This window comes from Eumetopias jubatus, unplaced genomic scaffold (assembly GCF_037043125.1).
Source record: "Eumetopias jubatus isolate StellerSeaLion01/CBP00866 unplaced genomic scaffold, mEumJub1_p1.0 scaffold_15, whole genome shotgun sequence".
NCBI lineage: Eukaryota > Metazoa > Chordata > Mammalia > Carnivora > Otariidae > Eumetopias > Eumetopias jubatus.
Window position 1 is genome coordinate 57044814 of NW_028274821.1, and position 24614 is coordinate 57069427.

The window sequence follows — 24614 nt, forward strand, 5'->3', positions numbered from 1 at the left end:
ATTTCTTCCAGATGCCAATTCAATCCAGCCAGCAGGTAAGAGGTTGCTGGTGCCTGATCCTGGGGGCAATGAGGAGGAGGCACCCGGGGTACATACTGCCTCAGATCCTTGAGTCACAGCTAAGACCCTGGAGAATATTTACATTTCCTGGGACCGACAAGAAATCTTATTTTGTAGAATACCCATTCAAGTTACACTGAGAACACCTTGTGGAAATGGCTCTGGGGACGATCTCAGAACTACCCCAGCATTTGTTGACTATGGCAGAATGTGGCCCGAGACTTGCTAGGAAGAATGTTATTTTGATGTGGCACCAGCTACTCTGTATGTAGTAAGTGCCTGTGAGGCGCCAGTCAGTATGTTAGACACAAGCCTCAAAAACAGCAGATCCCAGTGAGGTGGGCGGAGCACAGTCAGGTGAGATCCCCCCCCACACACAAGGAGGGGGCACAGGTGGCAGACCTTTGCTTTCCTCTGATCCTCCCAGCAGTCAGTCCCAATCATTTCCCTCCAGCCCTGGGAGAGCCCAAACCCCGGAAATCAGAAAAGAAACCACCTGAGATTACAAAGATAAGGTCATTTATTCACGTTATATTACTGGATTTTAAAGGCAAAAATACAGTTGTTTTGAACACCAAGGTCAGACACACACACGGCCCCCTGCCCACTTACAATGATAAATCCATACATTTGCATACATGGGAAATCAAAACACACAACAGGTCTCTAGGACAGGAAAGCTGCCGTCCTGGCTGAGTGGGGCACCCCACGCCCAGCCCTGAGGTCGGCAGACACCCTGCCCAGACTGAGAGCCAGCGCCAGCATTTCCTTTACCCTCTTGTGCCACTGCCGCCCTCTTTCCCAAAGTCCACTTTACAGGGTCACCAGCAACAGGATGGACAGAAACAGAGAAAAGACGCAGCATACAACAACTTCATGGTGACAACTTCCAGGTGAAGGAAATGCTCCCTAACCCTCAGCGAAAACAGGACCTGTAGCATCTTAGGAACCACGCAAGCATGTGGGCCTAACCTTGGGCCCAAGTGGGCCCCCTGAAAGCACCAGAAGGTCAGCAAATGGGCAACAGGTGAAGCGGGATTTCCCTTGGTTCTGAGAATGAACCACATACTTGACTATTCCAATGGAACGTAAAGGGACAGGAAAACAAACAAACAAAAGTCAGAATTTTCTTTAAGAGTAAAGTAAAAAGAAATTATCACCCAGGGTATTTGTCTCCTTTCTTTTAAGGCACTTTGGAAAAGTCAGGATCTGGGGACAGAAAGAGCGGTCTTCATTCTTTGCATTTCCCAAAACTCCCTCTTAGTGCGGTCATTCTTGGTTCCACTGACATCGCTGTTCAGGAATGGGGAACTGAGAGAAAGAATACTTTTTGCATAGCCCAGCTGCTGCTGCAGCAGAAAATAATTTTTAATCAATACAAAGGCTTCTGGAAAAAGAACCATGTGAGCATCCTTAAAGGCACAGGGACGACTGGGGCTGGGCACCATCTCAGCCTCCACACTAGGGGCTGGTTCCCAGGAGGTCAGGGTGGGGCTCCAGGCTGCCACCAGCTGAAGGGTCAACCCTGGGATTAGACAGCTGAATCTTTTGCCCTTAGCCCAGCCAGGCTGGACGTGGCAAGGGTGCCCAGTGGTAGGAATGCCCTTGTGCATCTTGTCCCAGGGAGGCTAAACCTCTCCCAGCAGAGATGGGTTTGGAGACGACACCCCTGTGGATCAGCCTCCCTGGAGTGGGAGCACCTGCTAAAAACCTGAGGGGGATGGGAGGCTTTAGGCACCAGAGTGGTTGTGGGGGAGTGTGGGAGGGTTCAGCTCAACTTCTTTCTAGATGACTAATTAAAAGGCACATTCATGCTGGAGAATGAATAGTTTGTTTGACCCTGAGTGCCACAGGCAAGTTTTAGGGAACAGGCAAGAGGCGAAGGAACAAAAAACGGGGAGGAAGGAAGGAGAAAGCCAAAAAAAAAAAAAAGCGGGGGGGGGGGGCGGTGGGAGGAGACCGGGTCCTGCAAGGTAAGCCAGACAGTGTGGCCACCACAGCCAAGGAGGTGGGCCCCAGACTCCACAGGGGCCAGAAGAGTGATTTCCTCCCCCTCCCCAGACTCACGGGGCCAGTCAACAACCTGATGGCTGTCATTTACAACTCCACAGCCTAGGGCCCTAGCGGAAGGTCCCAGGGTGGGCTGGAAGAGGGGTGGAGGTTCCCTCCCACCTGGGGAGGGGAGGGAGGTGGGGAGCTTTGTCTAGCAAGCCTAAGCTTTTGCCTCCCCCAGAGGTCTAGCAGGATAACTCTGACCAGGGAGGCCTTACCCTCAAAGGGCCTAAAGGTGATTCTGCTCTTCACAAAACCTGGCCTGCTGACTAAATCAGAGGTCCATTCATGGCCAGTACAGCATACATTAGTTTTTCCCCTAAAAAATGCTCAATCCCCTCCCCACATTTAAAACACCACAATAAAAATACATAAGAAATTCAAGTTTATATAGCATGCTCAGAAAAATAAATTGCCATGATTTAACACTAAATAGCTAGGCAAATCTGGATCAACACAAAATCAAGCTAGATCATAATTAGAACCCGATTTGTTCTTTCTTTAAAATACTACAAACTGCTTTTTTTAAAAAAAAAAAAAAGTCTTTACATTCAGAAATCAGACAATCTGGAGAAAGGCCACTGAATGTGAGAACACCCAAGGCTGCCTTGTTCTTAGTGTCACCAAGAACACTAATGCTGCCTTGGAATTCACACATTAGCAGGGCAAAAGGTCCAAGGCTCAAGTTTTAAAATCCTTTTGCTACAAAAAGACACACACGCGCACACACACAGTGATTGTAGTAGTTGCATACCACTAAAAGGTGGGGAAGGGGTAAAATGAGAATGGTTGAGACTGTGTTTGTCTGTTAAAATATGCAAACAAAAAACATCACACCAATCTGATTTCAGCAGCACTCTCCGATTTTTCATAAAGTAATAATACCACAATTTAAAGCGAAATTCTTACCTATTTCAAAACAAATTAGCAGTTTATCACTGGGAATGAGTCCCACAGTCACCAAATTTTGGGCTGCGTACGGATTCTTTGGGGTGACACTGTGAACATGCCAAGAATCCCCCAAAGGCTGATGGTTTCTACATTTACAAATACCTTGTAGAGCTAAGAAGTCACATGCCGAGCCAAGTTGGGGGCAAAATGTCCCACTCATCCTGGTCATCTGGAAAGGCATCTGAATGATGAATGAAGGGGGCCTATCACTCCGATTGTTAAGAATGAAAGGGACCAGCCCAGCAGATTGGCAGAGACACAGAGCAAAGGTCCCTGGTCATTTTCAGGTCTCTTATTAGTGTACCGAAATGCTAGCTCGGTGTCCCGATGTCCACTGTGATTTTGGTATACAATGGGTTTCTCTCTATGTCCAACACCTTGTAAGTGAGTGTGTTCAAACCATCCGAGAGCATGGTCTCCTTTGTATGTGCAATTCGGTCAAACCTACAGGGAAAAGATAGGCAAAGGGTTGGTGTCAAAACAGAAATCTTAAGAAAAAAGCATTAAACATTTGTCCTTCATCACATGCCCACCTACTCTACCAGTCCCCTGGACAGAACCCTCCCTCTCCCTCAAGGCATGGAGCCCTCTCCAGAGCCTCATTCCTGCGGCCTCCCCCCGTCTGAAAGGAGAAAGAAGGAATGTAAATGAACAAAGAACACACCTCTGGGGATTGGGTTCATTTTTCTTGTCTCTTGAGTGGCGGATCATCCGACACTTGCCAACCACAGCATTTGGGCGAGATACGGACATACCTTTAAAAACTAATCTGCGAGGAGTAAAAGGACAATTCATCATTGCACAGCTGCCATAAGACTTGGCTCCAAAAGCCCCGGCTGCAAGACTTGTGCTCCATCCACCATCTTGTTTACTGTTCTCACTCAACCCATTCCCCGGCCACTGGGGTACTGGACCAAACACAAACTAAGTCCCCAGGTCCATTTACCACAGGTTCTGTAGTCTGTGTTGGTGACTGTTCTGGGCCAGGCACTGGGGGTGTCTGCCCTCATAGAACTTAAAGTGCACACTTAGAACACAGGACCATCAGTGTCAGGATGGAGGCAAGGAGCGGAGGTAGGGTTGAGCACTTGAGGAGAAGCCACTCATTTTCCCTGAGCAAGACTAGGGGGATGCCTGGGTGGCTCAGTTGTTAAGCATCTGTCTTCAGCTCGGGTCACGATCTCAGGGTCCTGGGATCGAGTCCCACATCGGACTCCCTGCTCAGCAGGGGGCCTGCTTCTCCCTCTCCCGCTCCCCCTGCTTGTGTTCCTGCTCCATCTCTCTCTCTGTCACATAAATAAATAAATAATAAATAAATAAATAAATAAAAAAGACTAGGCAGAGCCAGTTGTGAAGATGAAGGGGTGCTAGAGCATTTCGGGCACCCAGGGCAGCTGAGGCAAAGGCAGAGAGACAGAGCAAACACAGGGTCCTCAGGGAGCAACACAAACTTCTGGGGACTTGTGGACAGAGTCTGGAGTAGGAAGTGGTCAGAGATGAGGCTGGAAAGAAGGGTGAAGGCTACATGATGGAAGCCTTCCCAGAGCTTTTTTTTTTTTTTTTTTAAAGATTTTATTTATTTATTTGAGAGAGAGAGAATGAGAGATAGAGAGCGCGAGAGGGAAGAGGGTCAGAGGGAGAAGCAGACTCCCCGCTGAGCAGGGAGCCCGATGTGGGACTCGATCCCGGGACTCCAGGATCATGACCTGAGCCGAAGGCAGTTGCTTAACCAACTGAGCCACCCAGGTGCCCCTTCCCAGAGCTTTATAGCAGCTTTATAGCATGCCAGCGATCAGTGCCGGTGTCTGAAAGGGACATAATATACAGTTCCCCAAAAATGTTTGGCCAAAGGCAAGTCTCTCTGATAAGCACCATAAGGATGGAGAGCAGAGAAAAAGACAAGAGGCAGCCAGAACAGGATGGAAGATTCTGTGTAGGTCTGGGGGAAAGGAATGAGGGCCAAAGCCAAAGCCTTGACAGCAGCAGTTCAAGTTAGTTAAGAGGCAGGCCTGGCTGGTCCTGGATGACTCAAAGGTTTCTTATGGCCTCGGCTCCCCTGGTCCTGATCTCGTGCCTCACACACAGCGAGCAGGTGCATAAGACACACCTTTATCTTTCAAGAAAGCTGCTCCACAAATCACTCTGCCTTCTAGTCCCTCCACCCTCAGGGCTCCCTCCCCACTAACCCTCTATACCACTCAGATCTGTGGCATCACATTGGCCCTGAATGCCATCCCATGGGCCCCCTGTTTGCCCAGGTGGTGCTGTGGAAGAAATTGTATAATCTGTCTGGACCCCCTATCCGGGGCTTCAGTGGCCTCCCCACCGGGCCTGCAGGACACAGTGCTCTGTATGCTGAAGGTGCTTGATCATCAATCTGCATGCGCTCCAACTCTGATTTCTCCCAGGCCGATAGTAAAGACTTGAGTCTATGACAGGTTCTCGCACCAAGCTAAATGTGACTGCCTTGGGTGCTGCCCAGACACACACCTTTTGGGAATGGATCAAATAATGTACTCCAATTCAGGAATGTGCTAGGGTTTATTCTGATATCAAGCTCAGTGACAAGCTCAGACTAGCTCCCAGAGGGAGAAGGCACTTCTTATCCATGGCCGGCAGGGTTGAAGTCTCCATGGCCAGGGAGAACTGGGCAGAATGTGGTTTCAAATGCCATTAGAATTTTTTTTTTACCCTCTGCAATGACAACCCCCATGATAAAGGCTTACCAGCTTATAAGGAGCCCTTGGGGTGTGGGTGGGGCGGGGCTGGCAGTGGAGAGATGGTCGTGGGGAAGGGGCTGTTCACAGAAGTTCATTATACTACTCAGTCCTCTTTCACGTATGTTAAAAGTGTTCCAGAATAAACAAATAACATGAGATTCTGTAAAGGAACTTAGGATCCCGCCCAAAGAAACTTATTTCATAATCAAACGGGACCACAATGAAATGCCGAATTTTTGCAAAGCACACATGTTTACTTCTTCAGGACAAAACAGCATGTGGTATAAATCAAAGTAAACTCAACCCTTCACTTGGTTTTCATTTTGCATGTTCCAAGGCTAATGCAAAAATCACAGAAGCTAATCTTCCTAAAGACATTCTTCAGCACCTATGGTACTTACTGCGGTGCACACTTAAGAATGTGGGCCAAGGGTTGCTTGGGTGGCTCAGTCGGTTAAGCATCTGGCTTCGGCTCAGGTCATGATTCCAGGGTCCTGGGATTGAGTCCCTCATCAGCCTCCCTGCTCAGGGGAGAGCCTGCTTCTCCCTCTGCCTGCCACTCTCCCTGCTTGTACTCTCTCTCTGATAAATAAATAAAATCTTAAAAAAAAAAAAAAAGAATGTGGGCCAAGTGGGGACTGTATCCCACCTGAGGAGCAATCCTTGCAGAATAACCAGGCGCTGAGTGAAAGGAGACAGAGAAGAAAGAGATCTAAGTTGTGACCGTTACCTGTTAAAAATGTCATCATCTTCACCTCCCCAGCCCCAGTAGTTATTAGGAAATCCATTGATGGTGAGAAACTGTTGTTTACTTAGAGCAGAGACACCTCCAAAATACTGAACGTAAGGCAGGCTGGGGGAGAAACACACACACAAAGACCAGTGGTTAGGTAAGTCTTGACTTTTCAAAATAAAGCATGCTCAAAGCATAAACCCTTCTAGTGTTATATTTATTCTCTGGGACTTCTTAATTGGGGATTTATGAGGGTTTTCTTTGTTTTGTTTTTCTATCAGACTCAGATGATCCTAGAGAAGATACAGATATCAAAAAGTAGAATCTTGCTCTAAGAATACTGTGTTGCTTCTGTGGTTACCTGGAAAATTAGTCAGTGACAAAAGCATAAGCCCACTTCTTGTGCCCCGTTCAGGAATCTGCTTTTCCATATGTCCTGCTCCTGCATGGGAAATCTTTATCCAGGACATCCTAGAAACTGAGATTGGGGTAAAGCCTCCCTGTGCCCACCTGGTTATGCCCTCCCTTCCCACCCTCAGCCCATCTACCAGTCCAACTTTCATTCTTCACAGGCATACTGGTTTCAACACTGACCCCAACAGTCAAAACAGTATTTCTGAAAATCTGCTCAAATAACATTTTCTAGAAAATTTCTACCACATCCTGACTTAGCAAAATGTGTAAGGGTGAATCTATTTTGACATGTTTTCAAGCAGTAGGGCATCTGGACTCTCATCTTTCCACACCTTTTGGTATTTTACTATTTCAACAGTGATGAAATGTTAAGATTCAGGTCACGTCCAGAAGCCTGGCAAAGGCTTTCCCATGGGGCCTTTAAAGCCTGTGGTTTTTGTGATGACCTTGTGTGCAGCACCAAACTACACTAGGGCTCTTACTGGAATCCAAAGTGACTAAAAATACATCACATAGATTAAAGAAAACTCTTAAGTCGGACTTCGAGGGGGAAGTCAGCCAAACCATACAGAACATATGAAAGAAAAAGGTGCAATTATTATTTTCAAAATACATTCAGAACATCTGACTGTGAGTCTCCACAAAGATCCCTGGGGGCCTGCTTCACTGAGTCAAAGGTAATCTATCTGTAATTAGGTGTCATCACTTAGATGCCCAGTCACCCACCGTTGGGCATACCTCACACTACAGTCTGTGCCTGATTACAAGGGAGGGTTTGAAGCAGGTGGCCAAGCCAATAAGGTTTCTCCCAATCAGTGTTTATACAAAAAGGACTCTTGGTGACCTCACAGGAAAGTACATGCCGAGATGGTGAGATTCGGTTTCGCCGTCTGTGTTGGTTTCTCTGACCAACCGCCTGTCCCCCAAGTCTGACTGGTTCTGGGTAAAACAGGCATGGTGCTGTGGCAAAGAATGAAGGCATCACCACCATGCTTCAAGGGGGGGATGTGGAGGGGGCAGGGTTTGAGCCTGTGTATCTCAAAGAGAAGAAGATACACAAACAGGGAGGTAGGGAGGGTGGAGGGTGGAGGGTGGAGGGTGGAGGGTGATGTTTACAGCCAAATTCTCCCCTCCTTAAGACAGCAATTTAGGCGCTGGTCTGGGGGAAGGACTTCACAGCATCCCTATTTTCTTTTCTTTTCTTTTCTTTTTAATTAAGTAGGCTCCGTGGCCAACGTAGGGCTTGAACTCACGACCCCGACATTGAGAGGCACATGCTCTACCAACTGAGCCAGCCAGGTGCCCCTTAGCATCCCTGTTTTCATCTCCCAGGCCTCATTCCCCCAGCAAGAGAGGATAGAAAGAAATTATGGGAATAAAATGAGTCTGAAAGACAGCATCTGTATCTAAACCAAGGGACTGCTGGTCAGCACAGGCCTGCCACACTGGGGTAGTGAGCCTAAGCCAGGGATGCCCAGCACACAGCTTCCTGGAACTTCAGGCTGACTTAAAGCAGTGAGGGAAGGGTCAGTTTACTCAACTAATAGGTGATTTAAAACAATTTTATGTTAATATAAACATGGATAATTATGGAACAAAATGCAGATTTATTTTTTTAAGATTAAAAAAAAAAAAGACTACAAGGTTATTTTCCACCTATAACAATATGCTTTGGATTATACCGCTGCCCTTGGGGACAGGCATCAGTTGGCCTCCTCAATAGGGGCATTTTGATGGAAATGTCTGGGTCCCAATGTCCAGACATAAGCCTGTGTTTTGCAGGAAAACAGTATCATGTTCTTTCTTAATTAAGTACCAAGGTACATCTGCTAAGGTACCCAAACCCAAGAATTTACTGGGGGGAAATGATTCCAATTTGCTTCCCAAACTGGGTGGAGGGGGAGGGGATAGAAGCAAGGAAATACAGCATCTGTTTGGAGCCTCCAGGCTAGAGCCATCCCAAACACAAACACTCTTCTTGCCTGGATGTGCAGGGATATGAGTGTTTCTGAATTTTCATGTTCCTCCTCAAACTGTAACTGACTCTGGCCTTAAAAAGCACCCTATTCTCAGGGGAAGGATTCTCCTCTGGAACCTCAAGAGAGACTCCGGGGCTGGCAGAGCTGCATTTCCTAGTCGTCAGGTTTTCCATAGCTTCTGGTGGATATCTCTTACCTAAATCCAAACTTATCCATGGCCACAGAGATGTGCCGTGGCTGTGAGAAACACCTGTAGGCGTTGTGGTCGTTCATTGGAATGAGGTCCACATCGCTAAACACAAAGCAGTTGTAGTCATAGTCCTTCAAGGCCTCTTGAAAGCCAATGTTGAGGAGTTTAGCACGGTTGAACATGGTTTCTCCAGCCTGGGGCAGAAACAGAAGAAGTGCTATCAGATATCGTGAGGCCCCTGAACAGAACACTCACACGGACTGGTCACCTGCCGACTACATGTGATCCTTAGTCCACTCATTTTTTTCTGCTCTCACTTTACAAATCAATACCAAATGGCATGCCCTGCGTCAGCATTCCCTCTTCGAGGAATTGAATTATCACGTAGGACTTGCAAATATGCAAAAATGAACTTGCTCACCGTGGGATTTTTATTACAGCAAAAGACTGCAAACAATGCCATAAGCATTGCTAAGGAACTGGTTAAATAATTTATGTAACATCCACATAATTGGGATAGAGTTGTTAAAAAAATAAGGAAGCTCTTAAAGGAAATGATTTTCAAGACAGTATTGTTAGGTGAAAAAGCATTTAAACATATGTGTCATATATTTAATATACTTTATTTAGACTAACTCCCATAAAGATAGCCAGGAAACTGGTACCTATGGACTTTACACTTCTTCCCTCTTTGTATGGCTGATTATGGGTCTATTGTATGCCTTCGCAGGTATCTGTCATTAAACTAGGTACCAGAAGGGGCGCCTGGGTGGCTAAGTCGTTAAGCATCTGCCTTTGGCTCAGGTCATGATCCCAGGGTCCTGGGATGGAGCCCCGCATCGGGCTCCCTGCTCCACGGGAAGCCTGCTTCTCCCTCTCCCACTCCCCCTGCTTGTGTTCCCTCTCTCGCTGTGTCTCTGTCAAATAAATAAATAAAACCTTAAAAAAAAAAAAAACAAAACTAGGTACCAGAGAAATATGGTGAACCCAAGTCAGTCTCTGCTCTCATTGTGTTCACAACGTAGGGTAGGAAGCTGTGTGACACACGCTATGATAGAAACAGAGTGTATGAGAGAGAAGAAGACACCTGCTTCAGGATGCCAACCACTGGGTCCCGAAGCACCAAGTCTGTTGGTGCAAAGGTACTTCATATTTTATTTACTTATTTTCAGCCCCCCCACTAGAATATAAACTCAATGAAAGCTGGAATTTTTAACTTTTTATTCACCCAATGCCTAGAACACTGCCTGGCATACTATAAGAGCTCAATAAATAACTCCTGGATGGATGGATGGATGGATGGATGATGGATGGATGGATAAGTAGACCAAGGGATGGGTTTCAACAAACAATGGTAGATGACAATCCTGGGAAGCTTCAACCAAAGGGCTCCCTCAGGGTCACCACCAAGAGTCTCTGCTCTTAACCACAGCCCCAGGTTAGTAAGGACAGTAACAGCATCCACACTGCCACCTAGCAGTCCACAAGCCCTTCCATACGCGTACTCTCATCCCGGCCAGAATCCTCCCAACAATGCCATGAAGAAACTAAGGTACAAAAGTGACACAGCTGGTGCTGGACCCAACACTCTGAAATCCTCATTTAGTGCTCTCCCAATATCTCTTGGGATCAACAAAATCAGGGCCTTCAACTTTGGTGGAAAGTATATCTCCCAAGGGTCTGCAGTGGCTATACAATCTCAAAGGTGGGATCCCCAACATCCTCTCTCTAGGCCCCGAAGAAAGGATTTGGAAACTGGTGCTCTATAGGCTGCCTGTGCGAGTACAGAGCATATGGACGGTGCCACAGCTGCCCAACTCAGGTGGGTGACTCAGAGAAACGAACCACTTAAGAAACACAAGTATCAGGAAGTCAGCCAAGAGAATAGTGAATGAATTAAGGAAACATTTTATATAAGAACTCCTTTCTTCAGCCCATGACAAAGCTTTCTAATCATATATGGTGAAAGGAGAAGGCTGAGCCCAATGGCACACACTGTGTTCTTTAGTTGTACCCACCAGTTAAGAGTCATTCAGAATCCTGCCTTCAGCTAATTCTCTGTAAGTCTTGAGGTGAAAAGAAGTTTAAAGTTTAGAAACCAGATATGAAAACTATAAAGGTGTTGTAATTACTATTATTACAACACACTGCTAAAGTTCTTTGGGAGATGTGACATGCAAGGCATAGGATAAGTGTTTTACATGCTTTTAAACATCTCAACAATCTTGTAACAACCTTCATCCCAAACCAGACTTACTTCATTCTTCCCAGACCCATCTCCCTTCTGGCAGTTCGGAGAGAGATCTGCACCTGGTACTTTCCATCTTGCTCCTCTAGCCCCATGAAGACCCTAAGAGTTAGCTTTCTCTGAATATTTTCAAACACAATGCAGCCCCACTGATCACTTTTCCAACAAGTGAAAGGGTGTTCCAACAAAGCCTTTTCACACCCAGGTAGTAGACTCCCTGAGGGTGGCCACCCAATACTCCCTTCTCTTGGTACATTCTCTAATAACAGGGGCAGGGAGCTCTTGATGGCTATGCCCAAACCAAAGGGCCTGGCCTGCTAGCCATGACTGTTTGAACTAAGCAGATGTCTGACTGAGACTATACTAAGCATTTTTCCTCTCCCAGGAACTGCCAATTTGGAACCATGAATGAGCACCTCTGGCACCACACCCCAAGAACAATGGTAGCCTAGAGGAGAAACCCAAGGAGCAGATCTATCCTATCCTTTTCCCTACTTGTGGCATAATAGTTCCTTCAACTCAATAAGGCACTTCAGTGTCTGGTCCACAGTTAAAATTAGTCAGCCAGTTTTCTAAAATAGCCTGCACTGTATATCACTCCTCTCATCCTGGCTCCACCTCTGTGATTCTGGGAGAGGGAAAAGGTGGGGTACATTCTTGCAGGTGTAATTTCCTACTGGGGCCCTTAGGAACATCAGAGCAGCAGAATGGTAGATAAGGAAAGTCTGTGTCTTCCCCTTCCACCCCTGGGATTATAGAAAAGTTAACTCTAGGCTTCTTTGGGTGAAATGGTGTAACACCTTGGGTAACTTTCTTGATAAGAAAGACAGGCCCTAGCAAGCCTGTCAACCCCCACCACTAACTTCCTCTCCAGGGGGTGGGAAGACATCCAGCCTTCATTCCTGCCTCTTCTCAATGGACACATGCATCCAGTGTGTCTGCTACTTCCTTCCCTCAGGTAAATATTTATCAAGCACCACTACTGTCCAGCCACGCCAAATACATAGTTGTGACGGACACATTTTTTTTTTTTTGACACATGCATTTTTATCCCGGGAATGCCTGCTTCTTGGCTTCCTAGCTATGTGACTTTGGGTAAATCACACCTCTAGGTCTCCATTTCCTCATCTGGTTATTTGGATACCAACAGGTGAGTTTTATTAGATGAGACAATGCATGAACAGGCCTTTGCATACTGCCTGGCAACAAATGTCAGCTACTATCATTATTCTAGGAGTAGGTCTTCCCATGCATCTTGAACAGACCTTTCAAATTGTCTCCTAGAAATCCAACATGGAGACTTCCCCTTCTCTAGTGTTTGTGTGTGTCCTTCCCAATCAGCTTCAAGAAACTTCCCAAATCCTGCTTCTCTGACTGGGGGCAGGGGGGGGGGTCCAATAAGGATTAAGGCTCAAGTGAGTTAGCCTGTGGCTCACAAAATGAGAATCTCTATAGCAACAAGAGGAAGTCTGAGACCTTTAGAGGTATGATATGCTCGGGAAGTCACACATGAAGAGGAACTGGCGCTCTGAGAGCAGAGGTCCCTCTGAAAGGCTGAGTTTTTTAGTACAGGTTTTGTCTTACTTTGGTAGGTAAGAGTTATACATATCCATTCCTTCAAGGGCAACTGGCTCCTCTTAAGAGAAGGAGAGGATAGGAAGAAAGAAGAAAGGACAAAAATGGTATGACATTCCCACAGCTAGACAGAGAAGCTGTCTCACCAATCAAAGCTCGCAGAAAAACCTGTAAACCTTTTATGACTGGGCCTGTACCTAAAAATGGGTGTAACAGTCAGTCAAGCAAAGCCAACAATACCAGAAGGGAGAGGACAAGCTCCTCGGGGAGCGGAAAGGAGGAAGCGGCTGCCTCCAGACACCTCAAACAACAAACCCAGGGCCTTTCTGGCAGATCTACATGGCAGAGACAAATGTCCTAAGAAGCATCAGAAGCAACTTGCTCTCTTTAAGACTGGTAACACCTTTCTCTAGAGCCCTCATTTATACTAAGGAGAGCAAGTGGTATGTCCACTGAAAACAGAACCCTCATACACTGACGGTGGGAATGTGAAATGGTGCAGCCATTTTAGAAAATAGTCTGGCAGCTCCTCAGACTGGACGGATAAACAAAGAGTTACCACATGATCCAGCGATTCCACTCCTAGGTATATACCCAAGAGAAATGAAAACTTATGTCCAGAGGCGCCTGGGTGGCTCAGTCGTTTGGCAACTGCCTTCGGCTCGGGTCGTGATCCCAGGGTCCTGGGATCGAGCCCCGCATCGGGCTCCCTGCTCGGCGGAAAGCCTGCTTCTCCCTGTGCCTCTCCCTCTCTATCTGCTTGTGTTCCCTCTCTCGCTGGGTGTCTCTCTCTCTGTCAAATAAATAGATAAAATCTTAAAAAAAAAAAGAAAGAAAGAAAAGAAAACTTATGTCCACACAAAAACTTGTCCACAAAATTCATAACAGCATTATTCAAAATAGATAAAAAGTAGAAACAAACCAAATGTCTGTCAACTAATGAATGGATAAATATAATGTAGTATATCCCTACAATGCAATGTTATTCAGCAATAAAAAAGAATGAATACTGAGACATGCTATCACATGGATAAACCTTGAAAACATCATATTAAGTTAAAGAAGCCAGTCACAAAGGACCACAGATTGCAAGATTTCATTTATATGAAATGTCCAGAACAGGCAAATCTATAGAGACAGAAGGTAGATTAGTGGTTGCCTAGGCCAGGGGAAATGAAGGGATGTAGAAGCTAAGAAATACCAGGTTTATTTTTGGTGCAATGAAAATATTCTAAAATTGATTACGGTGATGGATGCACAACTCCTGAATATACCAAAAGCCACTGGATTATGTACTTTAAATAGGTGAATTGTATGGTATACAATTATATCTCAATAAAGTGATTATCAGAAAGAAAAAAGAAGTTAAGAAAAAAGAGAAAGGCTAGCTCCAGAGGCAAAAGAGGACCAAGGATCATATTTCTCCTTCTATCTCATATATTCATTCTTGTCATTTAGTAGCTGTAGGGATACAGAAAAGGAAAAGACACAGGCCCAGCTTTTGAGTAGTTCTGAGTTAAACAGGCAATTATAATGGGCTGATATGGAGATGAAGACACTGATCAAATCCTAGGGGATTGGAAAAGCATGAGAAGAGTGTTCCTAGAAGAGAAAGCAGCATTTGTCAAGGCTGTGGGGGAAAAAAAAGAACCATTCAAGAAGCTACAAGAAATACAGAATGGGGAAGCCAGAATAAGACATGAGGGTGAATGGGGACCAAATCCTGCCGGGGAGAGGGAGGCTGGGAACTCTATTAAAGTACTCAGGCTTTGTCTTTTATTTAGGCCATGGGGAGCCCTTGAAGATTTTAAACAAAGATTATGTTTTACATGTCAAGGAGGGACTTGTGCCCTATCCCACAACTGAAAGCAGGGAGATCTGTTTGGAAGCTGTCACATGATTCACATGAGAAATGGAGAGTAGGCAGTAATGGTGGGCAGGTAGAGAACGCCTTCCTCCAAGGGCTAACGCAAGGGCTCCATGTTCCCATTTCGTGCCTCACCTGCTCCCTGGGCACGTGCACTGTACCCACAAGCAGCCTTCGTGGGGCTTTTAGAATAGGTACCAGAGTCTGGTCTAATCCCCAGGCAAATCCTGACTGTGGTTAAGGTAAGAGCAGCTTCTCCTTATTACAGCAAGACACACGACCAACTGCAGAAGGCCATGGCCTCTCTTGACCAAGTTCTAACAGTCTCTAAAGGATTGGTTAAACTACCCTGCCTTCCCTGGATGTTAGACCCATGTGTATACACCGGTAGACACTTCCCCCAACCATGACAGCTTGGGGACTGACCACCTGGCCCCTCCTCCACCAAAAGACACAGCAACAATGAGGTTGGAAACAGCAAACCAAAGCCAAGACTCAATGAATCAGAATCTCTATGTGATGGGAGAACAATTTTGCTCCCATACACATGCCCTGGCCCATCACAAAGCCAGAGACACACACACACACACACACACACACACACACACACACACACACAAGCCCCCTTCTCAACACCCATAGTAACCCACAGGCTCTCAAACCCACAGCTCTGGAGGTAGGGCTATAGTCGGTGGAAATGCTTGCTGAAACGCCCCTTGCATACTTCTCTGTGCCCAATCAGACACCAAGAGAAAAGGCATAGGCCAGAGGGTGGCAGGAAAGCAGAAGAAGCTCTGGCTGGGCGGTCCTGTGGCAGGACTGACCCGCGGGCCTACGTGTGGACCCCGGGGTAGTAGACAGGCTGGCTGGGAGGTGATCCCTGGAGAATTGCTGGGATTACACAAACGCTGAGTTTGTGGAAGGCTAATATCCACTCACCCATGATTTCACAGCAGTTGGGCCTCTGGCTCTTAACCATAATAATATGGTAGCCTCGAGCTTATTAGAGAGGGCTCCCAACAAAACCTGGACTTCAGACTTCAGCTCTTCACCCAGGGAGTAAAGGAAACGGGGCCCTTCAGGGTCAGGGAGCTGGGGTAGGGGGGGTGGCTCTCTGTTTGCCAAAGTAACTGGCAAGAGTGAGTACATCCTTGGCCCCCACTGGACTAGAACACAGGTCAGAAGCCCTAGGTTGCCTTCAGAGAGAAATGAGCGAACAGAACGGCCCAGCAGGTATTCGGGGGGAGGTGAGCACAGAGAACAGAGTTTTTAAACCCCAGCTCCACAGGAACCATAGTAGGATGTCCTCCTTCCCTGGACCTGAGGCCCTGAGATCTGACTTTCTGCAGGAAAACATTTTAAAAAATAAAGGGCTTCTCTTTCAGAAAGCAACTTGACCATTTATATAATGGACTAGAAACATGTTTAAACTGCATCTGAACCCGTAATTCCGTGCCGGAAAATCTAGCCTGTGGAAACGATTCTAAATGTGGAAGCAAGCAAGCACCAAATAAGCATCTGCCTCAGGGATGTGCGTTATGGTGTCACTGACACCAGCGAGAAAGTGGCAATTGTCTGAATGCCTTGTAGTAGAGGGACGGCTAAGTTCCTCACGGTAGAGCTGCGTGCTTAACGACTAGGGGAGCGCGGACGGTGGAGATTATGAAGGCTATGAGAGAACACGGGAAGATGCTGATGACACGGAACTGAAGAAAAACGCAGGACACAAAAGGATATACACACACAGCATGAGCTCAATTGTGGCTTAATTTAAAGGCAAAGTATCTCAGACCTCTGCACGACAGGCTGGCTCCCCGCGACCTCAGCATTTCCAAGCGAGCCCACAGAGACTACGACCTTGCGTGGGGACCCCGGGGCCCGGGCTCAGGTTTGATTTGGGGCATGTGGACATTACCAGGGTGGCAGCACTGGTGGTGGCGGCGGCGATGGCAGTCACAGCAGGAGTTAGGCCGGCACTCCTCTCTCTCTCTCTCTCTCTCTCTCTCTCTCTAGGAGGTGGAGGGCACAGAAGAGGAGGTAGGTGGAGAGTAAGAAGCAGATCACAGAGAGGAGCTCCTCCTTCAGCTTGCTTTGCTACAAACAGGATTAACAAGTAAAAGCAAAAGGCCCCCACTAGGAGGAAAAAAAAAGAGACAAGGATGGATGCAAGGGAGAGAGGTAAGGAAGAGAGGCAATGTCAAGGCTGTGAAGAAAAGCGGGGGAGGGGCATTCTGACCCTTGTTCCAGTGCAAAGGCAAATTCCCAGGAAGCTGTCCCTCCCCGTCATGACATCACAGGTGCACGGGGAAAATGATGTTTCCCAGAACAATGTCCAGGGAGGCAATTCACGCCTGTGAGTACCTGTAAGGGCTCTGCCACATTCCCCAGGAGAATGGACCAAGCCACAGATGGGGAAAGGGGAAAACACACAGCAAAGGAAACGACCAGTCACTGGGACTGCACACGAGCTCTGGTGGGACACAGACATCCCCAGGCTTCCCACAACATTCCTGTGCCCCAGGATCCGGAAGGTCCCAGTACTCAAGGAAGGGGGTGCTGCAGGAGGGGACTGGCCCTACTGCTCCCAAGCCCCATTCCTGCACACATCAATCTGGGTGCTGACAGCTTCAGGAGAAAATGGAAGGCAGGGATGGGGGGATGGTGAACAGACAAGATCAACACAGAATCACCACAGAAACCAAACCAGTGGGGGCCATCGGTCCAGGCAGTCGTCCTTCCCCACAATGGGATGGACCCCTGAGTCTGACTCAGTCTGACTCCTCTTGGCCTCAAGTAGGAACCAGCTACTTGGCCCAGTGACAGAAATAAGTTGCTGAGGTGTGGTGACAGTACTCTCTCACTCACTGAGGGTACAAAGGGCTGTCTCCAAACCTGGCCATACCTGGTTCCAGACAAGCAGCCTGGAAATACCTTACAACATGCACAGACAAGAAGGAAGAGGGGAAAAAATTCCAAAGTCAAAGAATCCTCAGGCAGGCCCCCCTCTGCTGCACCCCCAGGCTTTCAGACCAGGATTTACCTGTCAGCATGACAACTGGGCAAGCCTCCTTTTGAGGCTGTTTCTCCAAAGCTGCTACTCACCTCTCATGACCCACTGGGACTCAAGGTGGTGTTGCCAAGTGGACATGGAGCTGTTACCGAGTGCGGGGAACAAGTGTGTTCGGGACTGAACGTGGCAAAGCAAGGCATTCCTTAGGCCTCAGGTCATCTTTATCCAAATCCCAGCTCTGCCACCCAGCCATCATGGGGCCCCAAGCAAGCTGCTTACCTTCGTGAGCTTTCTCTCAGCAGAAACAATGAGAGTACCCATCTGCCTTACTGGGGGGCTGGTAGGGTCAAAATTCAAAGTGAGACCATGAAAGAGGTTCAGTCCAAAGGACCATAAAGTCTTATGACCATCACTGACCACAGGGCTAAAGCAGGTTCTGTGCATTTTTCCTGAAAAGCAAGGTCACCCTGAGGGCAATGTCCCAGGCAGCCTGCTCTGGCCAGGAAGGAGGAGGAAGCTTTGGAGAGAGGCCCCAGAGAAGGGCTGTGCAGGTTGGTTCCCAAGGGTCCTGACCTGGCCTGACTGGGAAAGGAGGCTTCACTTCCAAGAGGAACAGACCTCACCAGAGAACCAGGAGCAAGGGGTCCTGAGGATGGGTGTTCAGTAAATGGGCAGGAGTCACAGGGAGCAGCTTCTATCTCCAAACCCTGACTGAGCACTGGACTGTGCATGGAGCTATGTGGTCAGGAAGGCAGTGGGAATCAGACCTGAGGGGCCTGGGGTTTTAAGGCCGCAGGCCAGGGAGAACGTGCATACACAGAATCAGCCCTCACCCCTCACTAGAAAGCATTGAGTGGCCTGTGGGAGGAGAGGCTGACTCTACTCCAAGGCCTCACAGAGCTAAGGCGGGGGCGGGGAGCCAGGGGTGAAATGGTGGCTAGAAAGAAAGGACTAGGTCACAAGGAACACAGGAGACAGGCACACGGGGCAGGGGGGCAGCATAAGCAAAGACACAAGGAGGGGAGCACGGAGTGTGTCTTAGTGAAGATGGAGAGTCCAGTGTGTCTGTTGTGTCGAGTGTGGCTCAAGGAGGGCTGAGGAGGAAGTGGCTAGAGGTAGGTCATGGGGGGGACCCAGATGGTCTTAGATACCAAGCTCGGCACTTGGGACCCTTTAGACTCTTGGCTGTAGGCAGTGGGGACACAGTCAAGGGCTTAAAGAGTAACATGGTCAGAACTAGAAAGATCTTGGGCAGCTGAGTGAGATCAGAAGCACCAGAGGATACACAAACAGAATCGGAGAGACCGGTCCTGGGCCCCGACTCAGGACAAAGGCTGCATGGTTATGACAGAACTACCTGACCAGCTGGGCCTGCATTCCTCACCCGTGTGGTAATTTTTATGCTGGTTAGCTTCACAAACACCCTCTATTTCGCATGTACAGCCTTTACTACCAGGTGGTAACCTGCCTTTCCTTCAGCCTAGGTGGTTTTACAGTTTCCTTTCCTCATTGAAGTATGAGGAGTTAACAGTGCCCGTCCCCCATCTGCTCTGACATCTTGGTATCCACCGCTGCACCAAGGCCCCGGTGTCAGACCGCAGGTGGGACATCGGTGCCACAGAGCAGCACCCTTGGCTCCAAGAGGGTGGACATGCCAGAAGCCTAATGGGAGGCTCGAACACTGGGGAGAGAGGGCAGGAGGAGTGCTGAAGACCAGAGGATGAACAGCAATCTCAGCTGGAACCCAGGCAGTCCGAGCCGGAAGCTCGCTCCCAGCCCTCCTACCCAGCTGGGAGAAAGACTTTGAGGAAGGGACCAAATGGCCCAGAGGACAGTGAGCGCTGAGGCTGCGAGAGGGCACTAGGTAACAGGCGCTGGGCTGGAGCTGGAGCCCTCCTGTTACCTATGTGACTTCCTACCTGTCCCTTCCCCTCACTGAGCCTTGTCTCCTCATGGGTGCAAGAGAGTAGACATTTTCATACTACCTGGGGGAAGGGAGGGGCAGAGATGGGGATACGGTCTCCCATTCAAGTAGAATAGCACCAGAGTGACCTGCTGTTGCTGGGGGGACTGCAGAGCATTTTAATGGGGCAGGAGGTTCTGTGCTCGAAAGCCTGCTGGAGAACCCTTGGAATAGAGGTCTCAGAGGCTCCTCCTACTTCAAGCATTCCTTGTCTCTCATCTTAAATGGGGCAGGCAGTGAACAAAGAGTCAAGATGACAGCAAGGTGTCTGAGGCAGGGGGATGATGGGAGGCTTGCCTATTTACACGAAGGTCAAAGCCAGATGCTACCAACTCTCTTTCTTCCTCTTCTTTGTGTAACAACAAGAGAGAACAGAGGAAATTCCTAATTTGCAGGTGGGGTATGCTCCAAATGTTTCTTCTTCTGCCTCTTTTCAAGGATTAGGTTTCCTCTCACCACTTTATTATGTGCTCTTTACGGATATGATGCAGACGATATTCTTTACTGGAAAGGTCGAGCAAACTTCAAGTTTCTTCATGATTCGGTTATCTGGAAGTCAGATCATACTTTCTCAAAGAAATCATCAGGGGAGAGTTGGAGCAGAATAAATAAGATTAGCTGGGGGAGAGAGAGATAAGGAGGAAAAGATGTTCCTAAGGTGGAAAGGTAACCCTCAGAAAAGAAGGAAAAGATGGAGAAGCAAAAAGACATGGAAGGGGGGTGGTGATAGTGACACTGACAAGACAAGACTAGAGGGGGGAAAAAGATGTAAATATGTTTGGAAAGCTAAAAATCAAATATTTCCGATGTTAAGTTGCAAGAGGGAAGAGATTGGGGGGGCGGTCTCAGTATCCTAGGGAAGTAAAGAGGTGGGTTGGGTGGGGGATGGGGGGGGAGGTGTTGGTTTAGGCCTGCTTTCCCCAAAGTGTAATTCATAGAACATTCATTGCTTGAGACAATTCTTGGAAAACAGATCTCCAGTCAGCCAAGCTCAGAAAACACCGTGTGCCAAGCAGTTTTGGAGGCTATGACGTACACTAGCACACAAGGCTGTGTAGGAATGAAACCTGCTTCCCGTTGTTCGATCCAGCGTTTTTCAAATGTGGCCTCAGAGCTCCATTTTGGAAAGCACACTTTGGAAGAAGCCTGGTCTTATGCAGTGTCCGGTGTGAGCCAGCATGGCAGCGCCACCGTCCAGCTTGGCGCCGTCTAGTTGTTCCGCCAGCTTGGACTGGGGCAGGCAGGAGCATCTAGCTGGTACAAAGTACTCTGAAACCTGTTGTTTGAAACCTGGGAAATATCTACATAAATTATGTCATAGGAATTTAAGATCACGGCTAAATATTTGTTTTGACTTTGTAATTGAACGGGGAAGTCTCCCATTCCCCTAAAATATAACATAGCTCTACCTTAGCATCCTTCCCTCCAGTCTTCCTTGACCTCGGTCACCTAAATTCAAAAGCTCAGCATCACCACTAATTCTTTTACCCACTTTACTCAAGTATATATTTTAATCTAATTTATATCCTATCTAGCCCACAGTCGTCTGTCTTGTGTTCAGGCCGATTTGTGGGAGGCCATCCATGCTTTGCATAGTAAGATCTGACAACACTGTGTCTACAGTGTATCCCTCACCTACTGGTATAATAGCTGGGAAGAGAGGAAGGCGAAGCTGGCATGGCTTGTTTTCAGGAATTCCCTACTGGCTCCCAGCGATGGTGGCTTCCTCTTCTAGGCGCTCCCTGCCATTGTTTTAATATGCTCCTGAGCCATGATCAACATGTGTTCATTGGCATCAGACAAATGTTCCTTGACAAGGGTTTTCTTAAACAAATACTTGTTGGATTGAAGTGGCTTGGATTTTATGGGGCATTTACCTATTCTCTCTTACATTCTCAAATATTCTTCTAAGATGACCCACAACTGTCTGGCTGTCTTGCCTGCAGATTTTCTGAGGGCCTTGGTCTGTGCCTCACTTGGCCAGGGGACTCGAACAGCCTCGAGGGGTTTGCCTGCCACCTACTCCCCCACCTCAAACTTCAGTTCCTTTTTAACAGGGCTTCCCTACCTGACAGATTCAGCTCCTGCACCTGGCCCTATCACCTCTGCTGCTTTTCTACCCCTATGGTCAACTTCATCTCCAGGAACATGCAAAGCTCCTTTCTGCACTGAAGGCCCTGTTCCCTGGCTCCAGCTGAGATGCCCAGATGTCCCTCCAGCCCTTAGAACGCAGTTTATATCCTGGTTCTTCCAGGTCACTCACTGCTCTCTCCTCCCTCTGAGCTTCCAGAGCATTTGGCAGCCACCATCCAGTCACATACTATTTGGGATTGTTAATAAATTATTCCCTGGAAGGGTTCCACTTGCCATTGTGAGGAAGGAAGCCTCCAGACAGACAGAACTGGGACCTTACTTCTTTAGACTCTCTCTGCAGCACTATGTCACGGCAGTGCTCAGAAATGGTCGATGGACACACTGCTATTTCCAGCTTCCCACTGGTCCCAGGAAGGCATCCAAAGTCCCTCTACTTTGACGGAAGCTGTCAACTACCAACAATTTTACTATCTCGAGCAGATCCAGAGTTTATCTTGAAATGAAATGGACAGTGAGCCTTTTAGAATTGGGCATACTGTTCTCTTCAGATGAATTTCAATGAACTTTGGTATACAGACAGGGTAAATGTATTATTCCACCTAGTAGGTTATAAAAATATGAATTTAGGTTATTTTGAAAAACTCAGAACACCAAATTACATTCTTAGAAAAATAATAATGCTTCTCAAACGAACTGGAAATCAGTTAAGTTATTTTTTAAAAACTGCATTCTAGATCAATCTGATTCTCCAGGTCATGCTGACATGACTTCAAGGCTGACATGTCTCCCACATTAGTTTCCTAAGCACGGCTAAGCTCAACACACATGAATCAGACATGCAGTGAGAAGCTCTCTTTTCTCAGACCCAGCCCAGGGCACATGACGCTCAGTGGCCTACTAATCAGACTTTCCCAGCTATTTTGCTGGAGGCTGGCATTCAGGCCTGATCTAAGGGTGCAATCTCCTGCAGGTGTCCCAGAAGATATAGTTAGACTGGATAATTTCGAAGCTGCCTAAAACTCTGATATTTAAAGGGGTGTTTGATTTTTTTTTTTTTTTTAAAGGAAAATACACAGCTACCCAAAGACAGGAAATAATCAGTGTTTTACTTGGGGAGAATTAGGATTGTCATTTTTCTCTCAATTTTGCTGGAAGGGCACTTGCAGCAAAAAGAAAACAAAATAGCCCAGCAATTACCCTTGCCTAAAGAGCAGACAGCAACAAGCAAGCAAGTTGTATGGTATTTAGCTTATCTGCATTGCTTAAGGAGGATGATGGCGGCGGGGTTATAAAATGCCACATGTCTAGTATCATGTTCTTTCTCTTAACCCTCACTACTCACATACTTGCGTGCGTATATGTGCGTGCACACACACACTCCCTCCCTCACTCCATCTTCCCAGACCTCACCTGGTTGATAACATAGATGCCGTAGTCTAACTGCTGACGCTGTAGGATTGGGTGCAAGTAAAACAGCCAGTACTTGAGGTGTTCCTGCCGGTTACGGAATGGAATAATGATGGCCACCTTGTGGGGAGAGATGCAGTTCTTGGGGGCATAGCGGCCGCCCACCTTCACCTCTGGGTTCTGTTTCTCCACAAGCTTCAGGTCCACAGGCATGTTAAACTCGATCACCATGGGGCCGACTAGAGAGGTGGAAGGAAGGAGAAGTTAGCAGGCTACAGGGTTCCCCCACGCCACAGCCTCAGGAGACACATCCTCCTGGGAGGCAGTGTGACAATGAAAAAGGCACGACCAGCACTAGCACGACCAACCATCCCAGGAAACCCCTCAGGACCAGGTAAAGCCAGATAGCTGGTCACCCTATGAAGCACTCAACTGCCCATGACCCGCTCCCCTGAGATTCTAGGTTTCTCAGCTCTAACTGGAAATGGAGTGATTGCTGCTTAGACTTCCTAAAAGGTTGTTGTAAGGATCAGAGAAAATGGATGAGAAAGCACTTTTTTAGGAATCCTGAGATTGAGACCTAACTTTACCACCTCCCAACTGTGTGACCTTGCACAAATGACTTCCATCGACTCTCTGAACCTAGCCTAGTTGGGAAAGGGTGTGTGTGTGTGTGTGTGTGTGTGTGTGTGTGTGTGTGTGTGTGTGTGTTGGGGAGGATGGTGTTGTGGAAATCAGCCTCAAATCAAAAGGTAGCAAGAAGCGGTATGAGTACCCCATGTCTCAGGAAGGCACTTGATGCACAGATTAAAAAAAAACTCCAGGGGTAGGGACTGGAGGAACTGAGAGCCAGAGCAGAGTACAGGGAAACGGAGAAGAGAAACAGCAGAAAAGAACATCGAAGAAGAATGCTTAGTAAATGTAGGTCGTGGAGTAACAAAGGGGATGAATAAGGGAGGAAAAGTCAGAGAGGTCCCCCAAGTTTCTAGCCTGGAAGAATACAGCTCCAGATGAGAGAATAAGTTAGTAAGAGAGCTCTTGGCTTAGAATAAAAATCGATGAGACATGGATGGTGGATTCTGAGGTAGTGATAGGTTAGGAGTAGTGGGAGAGGCCAAAATCATGATCCGGATACAGACATGGAAGTCCTCGTTTCCTAAGGTGGAGCTAGGAGAGGACTGCACTCCTCAGCTGGGGACCGCCCCTCCTGTGGCATGCAAGGTGAGGGCAGGGAAAAGGTAACAGGCCCAGGAACACACAGGAAACTGGGGACAGAGTCAATACTCAAACCCAGGGCACCTGGGTGGCTCAGTCGATTAGGCGTCTGCCTTTGGCTCAGGTCATGATCCCG

The 24614-nt window shown here is 47.6% G+C and overlaps 1 protein-coding gene across 1 annotated transcript in view; it reads right to left on the reverse strand.

Moving 5' to 3' along the window:
• Positions 1-562: 562 nt before the first annotated feature.
• The window catches only part of B4GALT1 (beta-1,4-galactosyltransferase 1), a 53434-nt gene continuing 29382 nt past the window's right edge, over positions 563-24614 (reverse strand). Inside the window, exons 2-6 of the mRNA XM_028115128.2 lie at positions 23267-23502; positions 9106-9293; positions 6514-6636; positions 3728-3832; positions 563-3507 (exon numbers count right to left, since the gene is read on the reverse strand). Of these exons, the coding sequence (XP_027970929.1) occupies positions 3375-3507; positions 3728-3832; positions 6514-6636; positions 9106-9293; positions 23267-23502 (785 nt within the window). The 3' untranslated portion in view covers positions 563-3374. The remainder of the gene's footprint in view (positions 3508-3727; positions 3833-6513; positions 6637-9105; positions 9294-23266; positions 23503-24614) is intronic.